Here is an 11,745-nt window from a genome sequence, read left to right on the forward strand (position 1 = left end):
AAATGCCCGAGTCAAAACGTAGACCTTCGCTTCGCTTCGGTCAACCAGAATTCCAAAATATGATTTACAAGTTTTCAATACCGGAATTATTGAGGATTTATTAGGGACTGACAGATACTATAGTATTAAGCATTTTATCAAGCAGACACGTCTAAAGGTCTAAAATACTCTGTTATTACTCAAATATCACACGACCGAAAAATTATAGCTATATTTTCATTAGGTACATTTCAAGTATCGCGGCAGCCGCCGTACGATACGACTCGCTAACTCGTGCAAACAGAACACGAACGGAGAGCAATAACTGAGGCCATTCCTCGCCAACACGGCCCGAAGTTTACACAGCGCTAACTAGGTGGTCAATTAAATATCTAAAAATACGATTTTGATTTGATATTGGCCTCAGTGAATCTTGCACCGATATAAAGGCACGTGTTCTCGACGGTTAATGTAGGTACCTACAAAGTCATTTAGATCAGGATCTCTAGAACTGTTACAAGTGCGAGTTCTTAGATCAATATCAAATCAAGATCATACATTTAAGATTGGAATGCGCTCCTAAAGCAAATCATTGAGGAAATGTCACAGGGTCACCTTGCTCTAGAACTTTAGAAGCTTAATTAAAAGAGTTTGGTTTCATGGAGACGCGTACCTACGTAAGTTTTCGTACTGTTTTTACCCACCTACGGCAAAGCTAAAATAGCTCACGAAACGAATTACAAAAACTGCCAAATAACAATGCTTGGGTCACCCACACGAATAAAGTATGCCGTAATTTAATACAATGTTTCTATATAGGTAAATATTTTTTTATTAAGTCCTACTTAAAATACAAACTTGGAAGATCTCACACGAGGTTGGGGGGACGGGAGAGTATCGAGACAAATCACACGACATCTCACCGGAGGAGAGGGGGAGGGGGTGGGGGGTCAATGAATCTTCAAAAACGCCTCACGTAACTATGTAACTAACCCAGGGGTCAGTGTCTGATTGCGGCTGTTAGGAACAGCTCCACTCTCAATGAATGCTGAACCCCTGGAGCCTGGCTCCCGCGGGCCGGACAGTGGGCGCTCGCTTTGGACGTCGGCGGGCCGGATTGGAACGCGTCGCGGGCCGGATTTGGCCCGCGAGCCGGGGTTCGGAGACCCCTGAACTAACCCAAAGGTAACCAAATGAATAAAACTACAGCGATCAGTTTCATCATGTAATAATGAAAGGTTCCTAGTCCAGGATGTGGCTGTAATAGTCCTGGTAGAGCTGGATGTAGGCCTCCTTCTCCTGCGGCGTCATGCGCGCGATGGCGGCGTCGTCCACGGCGGGGAGCGCCACGCGCGCGCCCGCCACCAGCACCGTGGGCGCGCCGTCCTCGCTCTCCGACGACGAGCTCTCCATCTCCGCTACAAACATACCTACATTACTACAAATACAAACGCAAACACGGATATAAATACGAATACGAATACGAATAAAAATACGAATACGCACGCGAATACGAATAAAAATACGAATACGCATACGAATAAAAATACGAATAAGAATACGCCTACGAATTAAAATACGAATACGAAAAAGAATACGCCCACGAATACGAATAAAAATACGAATACGCATACGAATACGAATTCGAATACGAATAGGTACTAAATGTAAATAAAAGCACTAACCGATTGCCTCGACGTCTGTCTTCAGTTTGAACGGATCCTTGGACTCGGCGTCGCTGTCATCCGAGCTGTCCGGCTCTGCCTTTAGTGCGTTCGCTGCCGAGTTGTCTGCAAAATACAAGGAAAATTCGTAACATACGCAATAATGCAAAAACCACTTAATTAGGTACGAGATAGACATAAAACTGAAAATTGGTCGACATGTTTCAAACCCGTCATTTGACAATTATGTCGAAAATGAGGGTAGTTTGTCGCCTCCCTTCCTTTGCCAGCGCTCGCAGAGAGCTACAGCTCGCAGTCTACATCGGTCCGCCAACAGGTGCTCCTGATGATACTCCCCGGTACGGATTGAAACGGAGTGTATATGATCGGCACGGACATGATGTTATTGGCGTCCTTGCTGATGGCTTTGGCTGGCTGCTGCGGCGCTGCTCGGCTCGCCTCCAGCGCTGTCTGCTGCTTGCTCCATCATGTAAGTACCTGTGTTCTGTTTTTCGTGCTGCAGCAACACAGACATGATGTCGTCGGCACCCTTGCTGCTGGCCTTGGCTGCTGCGGCGCTGCTCGCCGCCTTTTCCAGCGCCGCTTCTGCCGCTGCCGCCTCGTTCTACAAATATATACACGACCATTATTAGTACTTGTTGTTGTTGTCCTGAGGCTAAGGGCGCTGGTGGCCTAGCGTTAAGAGCGTGCGACTTTCAACAATTTCAATCCGGAGGTAGAGGGTTCTAACCCCGGCTGGGACCAATGAGTTTTAGGAATTCATTTACGCTTTACCAGTCGGTGAAGGAAAACAAAGTAAGGAAACCGGGCAAATCCCAATGAGGCCTATTTTGCCCGTTGGATTTGAAGGTCATATGACAGTCACGTAAAAATTTCTGCCTCTGCTAATTCTTGGGATAAGTTGCCAAGCGGATGATCTGTAGAGTGAAATCTTATTTATTTATTTCTTTATTATCTTCTAATTAATTATAGGGATCTCCCTCTGTCCCTCTCTCATTGTACTCGTACCTGTTCGCCCGAAGTGACAGTGCTCTCCACCATCCATACAGGGCGCTCCTTCCTGGCCGGGGCCGCGCGCGCGGCCTCGCCGATGGTGACGTCGACGCGAGTCTCCTCCACCGCGAGGCCGCCGCTGCGGGTGGCCTCGCCCGACCACTGCTCGTTGCCAGGCCGGAGTAAAGGCTGTTTTGTATTGAGCCTGCAAACAAATATGAAATTTTACGACAGTAAACAACAAATGTTTTAGTTAGTTATTCATTCGTTAGTTAGTTATTAGAAAAATAGTTATTATATTCTAAAAATAGTTATTATAATCGAATAACTATTTTTCGTTATTTATTCGTAAACACAAACGAAAAACGCGATAAAGCGAAATTTAGCTAGTTATTCATTCGTTAGTTAGTTACTCATTCGTTAGTTAGTTATTCTATTCAGTACTGTCGTACTCACAGACACCGTCGTATCGTGTCGTATTTATTCGTAAACACAAACGAAAAACGTATAAAGCACGGTCCTACAGAAGCAGCCCAACGAGGAAAGACAATCATTTGGCTGGGTATTGCGTATTGGCCCTTTTATGAGGTGAGTTGAGTACCTACCTCAGCCTTCGGCCTCGCTTTAAATACTGAGGGTTGACACGCTAGAAAGTCGTGGTGAAGACTGGGAAAGACGAATACGCACCCACGAATGGTGTTGATGTCCACCGGCTCCGGCTCCAGGATCTCCGGGGCCAGCTTGATGCCCTCGACGGCGCGCAGCAGCTGGTACAGCGGCTCCAGCTGCTCGTTGTACTTGGCCAGCAGCAGCCGGGAGTCCTTCTTCGGGAGGGCGGACTGGTCCTCCTCCACCACCTGGCTGCAGAACGTGCAGCGGAACTCCTGCGTCATCATGTCGTACAGCTGGTCCGCCTGGTATAAAATGCAATCATAAATCATTCTTAACGTTCATCATCATTATCATTCTCAGCCATAAGACGTCCACTGCTGAACATAGGCATACACCCCATGCCATAATCGCCAGGCTTGGCAGGCGGGTTGGCGATCGCAGTCGAGTACACCGAATTTGAGGGACGCTGCTGCCCGTCCACCGGTGGTCTTGGACTTGGACGTAGTTTAAAAACTGATATTATTCATTAGTGGAAACTGTGTGGCTTGTGAATGTATTATCTGATTTACTGTGTTGTTTTTGCCTGTTTGTTTCCCAGAGGTTTAAATAAATAAATAAAAAGCGTTACAAGGGGAGAGGAGTACAAATAGGTACATATCACCAAATGTCACCTGTGGGAGAGGGGGATCTCGTTTATGGTTTTAAACACAATACTGAATAAATTCTTCTGACAAGCTCAGCCTTAAGACTATTAATTCATTCACAAGTACAGGTGCTAAGGTATTTCCTTTGCGCTACGACGTACATGGGGCTGTCCATAAATTACGTCATCGATTTTTGAGGATTTTTGACCCCCCCCCCCCCCCCCTTATAATCATCCAAAAATCATGCTTCAAATGACCCCATTTCCTCTTACTTCATGCTACCGTCATCCGATGTCCAGACCCCCCCCTAATTTGAAATGACGTAATTTATGAATAGCCCCTATATAGGGTTCTTCAAGAAGCGGGTATTCAAGGGTCGGCAACGCATAGTTGGTTCTGTTATAAAACAAACTGACCTCAAGGTCGGTGAAGGTCTTCCCGCAGGAGGGGCACTTGAAGCTGGCGCGGCTGGTGGCGTCCCTCTCCTCGGTCTCCATCCGCTTCCGCATCAGGTCCAGCTTGTACTTCACCACGTTCACGAACGTCTTGTAGTTTATGAAGTAGTAGTTCACCTTCTGTGCCTTGCCGTCTGCACCTGGAATTTGAAAGGGCACGTTACTCGTAGAAACGAGGACCAGAGAGGCAGAAAGATTGTTGTATGGCTAGCGCCAAGCGGAGGGCGCATCGTGAAAACCCTCGATTCAATACTATTAGGAAACAAATTAAATGATATCAAGTAGAAACCGTTCTATATTTATAAATTATAAACTAATATAGATGTATACGAAAGAAAATGGGACCAAGCCAAGGCCTCCATTTCCCAGGGCTGCATGCATGGGATCGAACGAGCGTCCTCTGCATTCGCGGCGGCTACAACACAAGCTTCATTGAGCGTACTGTGGGACTTATCTATTTTGTAGTAAAATTAATTAAATGTTAAATGTTTTATTTTATTTTGTAAATGTAATCCCACCAAAAACATTCTGTAAAAAACTAGCCAAGTCTCGATGGAGCTGCTTGTTTATCTCTAAAAAGTAATGAAATCTAGACAAAGTCGTGCCAAGTCTAAGGTTCCTTACTGCGATTTCTTTATTATTATAGTTAATGTTGTGTGACTTGGCCGTTGAAGGGTACACAAGGGTACAAAACCAGGTGCTCCATGACACCATTGCACCAATCTGTCGCCAGAACCGCTACCCATTGACGATGGAAAATTGCCACTTGGAAAACGTTGATTCAATAACCAGTCAATTGTAGGCTTGATAAAGCTGCGTATTTCAATAATACTTATGTATGGGCGAGCCTGAAACAAACACTTCTTTTTGGTGCAATGGTGTCATGGAGCACCTGGTTTTGTACCCTTGTGTACCCTTCAACGGCCAAGTCACACAACATTAACTATAATAATAAAGAAATCGCAGTAAGGAACCTTAGACTTGGCACGACTTTGTCTAGATTTCATTACTTTTTAGAGATAAACAAGCAGCTCCATCGAGACTTGGCTAGTTTTTTACAGAATGTTTTTGGTGGGATTTCACTTCTTTTTGTAGAAACGTGGGCATATTGATTTATTTTATTAGATTTTCTTATTTAACACATTTTTTTTCTTTTTAGGAGTAGTTTTTTTATTATTACAAATCTTTCTTTTCTTTTTTTCCGGTTCTGATTCTTGTACAGTAGCAACAATTTTTCGTATTGCCCATTCATTAAATCTAATAATTAAATAATAATCAGTAATCCGTCACTAATCATCATATAATGACTTGGCAATCGCACATAATGCTTTACTCGTACCGTACTCGTCAATATGTGTAATGCTCAAACTGCAATTAGCGCTAGCGTTATGTTCAATTAGAATTATTTTTAATAGGTGACGATGATCCTTTTGTCATTATGCAGCCGTGCGATGGCCAAGTCATTATACGTATTACAAATTAAAGATATCTTATTGATACGGTTTTAACACCCCCTGGCACTGATTAAAATAACCGACTTGGTTTCACATTACATCTCAAAACTTTTTTGTAGTAAAAGCGTTGCGAGACTTGCACCTTTTTACATGTAATGTTTTTGATGGGATCTCATCTCTTTTTGTAGGCAGTCCTTCTTTTCGGGTACTCATACCCATACTATGTATACACATATCATAACTAAACATATCTTCATTCATACTCACATCGTACATCGTAGTGTACCTTTACTTTACTTTACCTACTATTTGTAGGAACTGCAACAGTAACTTTGTAATATCATATATTTATATGGGAATACAAACTTACTTATGCAGTTCTTAGATCTTTAAAACGTGACTGATATTGCAATATTTTTAGGTTTTCCCTTTATGTGGCCATTAAACCCTAACTCTGTACCAAATTTCAGCTCTCTGAGTTTATGGGAAGTACTAGTTCTATTCTGATGATCATGAGTGAGTTTCATAAATGCGAAACTTTGCTTTCGCTTAACTTCGGAACTAAATGACCTACAGACTTGAAATTTTGGATTTTAAGTATGTGATTATAGCTTACTGGATGACCAAAATTTCTGCGGTCTGGTCTTATCCAGAGGTTCTCAAATAGGGGCCTGAAAATGCGGCGAAATGGTTCCAGTAAAGGATGGTACGGCAGTGTTTGCTTCGCGCTCGACTTGGCGGGGGCACTGCCGTGCCCCCCGATATGGGTTTTTGACCTGATAAAATGATTTTTATTTTATTTATTTAATATTTACCTGTTTCCATTTTGAGTCTGACTTGGATGAACTTGTCGTTTTTGAGGGTCGCTATTCGGGCTCTTAGCATTTTTCTCTCGAACTTTAACAGCTCGCATATATCATCTTCTTTCATACCTGAACAAAAACATTGTAGTATGTAAAATTACACTGTAAGATATTATGACATTCGAAACATTCTATACTGAATATACATAACGGGGATTTAAGATCGGAGTATGTAGGTACGCTCTTTTCTTGAAGATTTGAAGTTCGTATCGATCCGGAAATACCGCAGGCGACAGTCCATTTCACAGTTTAGCTGTGTTGTGCATACAAAGGCAGGAAGTTTCTAGAGAAACGCAGTGTTGAAGACTGCCAACCGAGATGAAAATGTGGTCACAACTTACAGGGGTTGCGAACCAGCATGTCGACGATGAGAGCGTCCTCTATGGTGTAGAAGCCTCGAACCACGAGCCGCGCCAGCTGCTTCAAGCTGCTCGGCACCTCCGTCACTAGCCGTTCCTCCGTCATACTTTACTGGAACAGTGGGTACATCTATGTCATCTATTAGGTTTACAAGCAATAAAAAGAGCCTTTCTGATTTTTAATCTCGATTGCTTATTATCGCAAAGTATTTGTATTTTAAATCATATTTTGATTTTGTGTTTTGCATTAGAAATAGTAGGTACTCAATAAGGAAGTATTTTTTATTTAAACTCATTTTCTATTAACTATTTTCCTCGTATTCAGGCGCTATCGCATTTATTCACGTGAATAGTACGGTACGTTCACCAAAGTATTAACATTGGTCCTTCGAACCGGATGACTAGTCATCAATTCATCAATCCGGCTACGCCACGGCGTTTTACGTTTTTTGTATACGTATGGCTTTCAATGTCTCAATGCGAACTGCGGGCTATTTTTTGCGATAAACAGTTCGAAAGCGAAGGGACTGTTTTATTATTACTTACTTCCCGGATAAGATGGTCGCGTGATCGACAAGACAGTGTCTTCTATTCTGTTTCAATCTTGCGGTGTTAAAAAGGGACATAATTTGTTATCACGTGAATAATAGCGTCCATCATAAATCTGCTCTAGCTTACTTATCGGACAGGAAGAACGAACCTAATTTTATCTTTCTTGGAATTATGTGATACCTCAACGATGACTAATATGCAAGTAGGTATTAGGTAAGTTTAGTGAGTGACACATAGAACAGAGAATTCTTTCTACTAATCCTTCCTCGTGCGCATCTATGTCATAGGTACCTAATATAGATATTATGTAATCAGTCCTGTATTTTGAGCAGCGATGTGGTCGCACCTTTAATAAATAATGTGATTGCGTAAATTATTTTTATCTACACACATATCATAAACTGTCTATGATGCCTTCAAAATTCGTAAATAATGGCCCACATTACCAACACATTACGATAAACTGTTTTGTTACAGCAAATTTCTTATCTGTGAAAATGTGGTAATAGCTTCATTACTATATCAAAATCGATTTGGTAATGCATTTCAAATTTCGAACATCTCTGAAAAAAAAGGCAATTTGATTTGACCCCTATTCTAACATCAGTTGAGATGACGTTTTATTCGAAAACAAATGACAATTGCATACAATATTGACAAATCTGGCATGTAAGTTGGTATCGGACGATATGGTAATCGACCCCGACTCTAGTTTGTCTCTGAATTAAAAAAAAACTACGGATGCGTGACGTGCGTGAAAAAAGTTTTCATTTGACGTACAGTTTATCTTTTAATTAGTTTATAAGTAAAAAATAATTTGTTTTGTTGTTTTTAAAGGAACTATAACAAAAGTTTCATGTAAAACGTGCGATAAAGATATTTCGGAGACGCCATCTCATATCCGCGAGTTCCGCCAGAGAGCAAAGTCGGCTGTAATATGAAGTTAGTGAATATATCATAGAAAGTTTATAATATGTGTGTAGATAAAGCAGTGTATGTAACTGTACATAATTAGGCATTAAAACACTCGTGTGATACTATTATGAAACTCATTTCATTCGTTTCATAAACCCACACTCGTATTTTAATGCCTTTCATTATGTAGCAGTCACATAAACTACTATCCTGTCGTATACCTATGTATATAACAGCTTAGTACCTATATTCCAAGATATAATCGCCCACCCTATCTCCTGAGTACAGCATTTCGTATTTTCTAGTCAGCTAACCTAACGTTTTGGTACATTCAAGTGGCCGCTATGAGGCTCAAAAGTAGTTACGTTTTTCATTCGTAGTCTGCCTCTTTCGCACTCATGAAATTTTGCACTTTGACACGCCTGTTCCTATCTCTATCGATCGTACAAACAGCAACACTGTTACACTGTCCATCGGTGTAGGTACCTTATGCCTTATGTAATAAGGTCCACCGATAGATAGTTAACAGTAGAGATGCAACGGATAGTTGTTTGGCCGGATACGGAACGGACGGATATTCGGCCAGACCATCGGTAAACGAGTACGATTAATAATTAATCAAGAAATTGGATCTAAGAAACAGTCACGGTCATAATTATTATGACCGTGACTGTTTCTTATTATGACCGTGACTGTTTCTTAGATCCAATTTGTTTACTCCGAAATCAAGCAATGTTACCTACTATCCGGTATCCGGTCGGATAGTAGGTCACTATCCGGTATCCGGCTGGATATTCAAATAATGGTCAGATAGGCCGGATAAGGATAGTAACCGAATATCCGGTGCATCTCTAGTTAACAGTGTCGGCGATGGTAATACGCGCATAATTACTTAGGTATATTGCAGTCATACTGGCACCCACGTGCGATAGAAATAGGAACAGACAGGCCAATGTACGAAATTCTTCGTGTCTTTAGCGTCCTTACTTTTCCTTGACAGTTGTCAATCGGCAAACTTGAGTGAGCGCGCGTGCGGCGTGTGATTTGATCTCTCGTGCGTCGCGCATCGCTTCTAATGCATGCGGAATAAGATAAGCAGCTAGTTTTCTCTTTTACATAAGTACATATATCATACATACTAGGGTTTGCTCCCGGGAAATACCGGAACTGAAAGTACCGGGAATTCCCGGGATTTAGAGCCAAGCAAAGAACCGGGATTTCTATATTAAATTCCCGGTACTTTCGGGATTTTCGGGACTAATATTTCCGGTACAATATTTGACTGTTTTCTGTTACTTAGCATGAAATATCATGTTTTTTAAAGAAATAAATTAAATAAATCCATTGCTGACGCTAATACTTTTATTACTTTTACGGCTGACCATATATTAAAGCAAAACAAAAATAGTCAATGGGTTTGACAATGCCAACAAAATAAAATAGCGTATTTTGAAACTATACGAGTGTTTCTACTATAAATAATTTTATACGAATAATTAGTTAGTTGTATACTAAATACGAGCAAAAACTAGAGAGAATTGTGTAATTAATAAAATATTCCTTTTAATTCGAATACGGTATAAGAAACTCTTATTGATAATCAGAATGACATTTTAAAATGAATTAAAATATTATAGTGACATGTCCTCTCCTTGGTAAATTCTTAATTCTGGCTGCAACAACTTCTTGATTCTTCCTATTGATAGTTCTATTATTATATGTATGTAGGTAAAATATCCCTGCCCTAGCCCATTTTGAACGCATGTGAAATAGATAGAGACGAAACTGCAAGAAAAAAATTAATGATGATATTATCTGAGCCACTATTCAGTTTTTGTCGATGTTTTTCAACAAAGATAGTAAAAATATCAAATGAATTTAGAATTAAACCAAATTATATTATTTAGTACCTAGTATAGTAAGCAGAGGCAGTCCATATCACAGTTAATATAGGCAATGATTGTGTGGCTTGAAGACACATAATTATTATAGTAAAAAAGAAGTGTGTGTGCCTTCCTTATGGTACTTTTTATACTGCACTAATAATGTTTAGAGAAAGATTAATGATCGTTTTAGGATAATTTTACCGAAAATTGTGGTAAAAACTGATTTTTGAAGGCAGTCCCGAAAGTACCGAAAATACCGGGAAATCCCGGTTCCATTTTTGCCTGGTACCGAAAATCCCGGTTCTTTTAAGCAGTACCGGTTCTGCAATCCCTAATACATACATGTTTCCGATAGATATGTGATGAAGTGTGAGAATCATCAATGCAAAATCATAGTTATATTTCAAAAAAAAAATCAAATCAAAATACATTTATTTCAGATAACTAAGATCCATACATTGATACATTCGACTCACAATAATAAATAATCATACAACATCATTACAATATAAATGCTAAATTAAATTAAAATACTAAAAATAAAAATAAAATTATAATAAATTCACATTTAAAATTAATAAATTAGGCACAGAAACAAATTAAAAATTAAAACACATAATAAAAATTTATATTTAAAATCACAGAAAAACTATTTGTCATACGACACACACCCCTTGAGACTGTCTACCCACCGTTTCTGTATATGACAGCTACACATCCTTTCAGCAATGACTTTTAGAATGCTGTTGTGACTATCCCTCAATCGCCTCTGCATCGACGCGTACTTTTTGCGCATTATGGCGTGAAACCCATCGACGCGCGCGCCTACGAACATACCTGAGGCGCTGCATCTACGGGGCAGTCCCATCAGCATTCTAAAAGCATTGTTGTAGTGGACACGCAGTGCGTCGTATGCTCGTCGCGTGTATCTAGCCCATAGGCTACCCGTGTAGAAAATCTGGCAAAAGGCTTTAAAAAGAGTTATTTTAACTTCCTGCGTGCTACGGGCAAACCTACGGGCCAGCATGTTGCTTCTCACAGCCAACGCCCTGCGCTCTCTCTCAATGTCAGGGTCATCAGACAAAGTCTCAGTGATGATGTGCCCTAAATACTTAAACTGCTTAACTATGCTCAGCTCAGAACCATTCAGTACAACAGGAGGAATATTGGAAGGCTGGAAATTTCGTTCCGTTTTAAAAACCATTACCTCACTCTTCTTACAGTTGTACTGTAAGCCATGCGCTTGAGCATATTAGTTTTCACACGTACGGACTAGCTCACGCAACGCTCCGATCGAAGGGCTCAGCAGCACCATATCGTCCGCGTAACTAAGATTATTAACACAGGT

General features: G+C 40.7%; 1 protein-coding gene across 1 annotated transcript; it reads right to left on the reverse strand.

The window, feature by feature from the left end:
- Positions 1-1,190: 1,190 nt before the first annotated feature.
- LOC134666138 (general transcription factor IIE subunit 1) lies at positions 1,191-7,150 on the reverse strand. The gene is made up of 8 exons (XM_063523293.1): positions 7,027-7,150; positions 6,638-6,754; positions 4,330-4,508; positions 3,345-3,571; positions 2,673-2,862; positions 2,142-2,268; positions 1,665-1,769; positions 1,191-1,397 (listed from the first exon to the last, which is right to left on the reverse strand). Exons 1-8 carry the CDS (start codon positions 7,148-7,150, stop codon positions 1,222-1,224), a joined length of 1,245 nt encoding a protein of 414 aa, XP_063379363.1. The 3' UTR covers positions 1,191-1,221.
- Between the last annotated feature and the right edge of the window lie 4,595 nt (positions 7,151-11,745).

This window comes from Cydia fagiglandana, chromosome 7 (assembly GCF_963556715.1).
Source record: "Cydia fagiglandana chromosome 7, ilCydFagi1.1, whole genome shotgun sequence".
Classification (NCBI taxonomy): domain Eukaryota; kingdom Metazoa; phylum Arthropoda; class Insecta; order Lepidoptera; family Tortricidae; genus Cydia; species Cydia fagiglandana.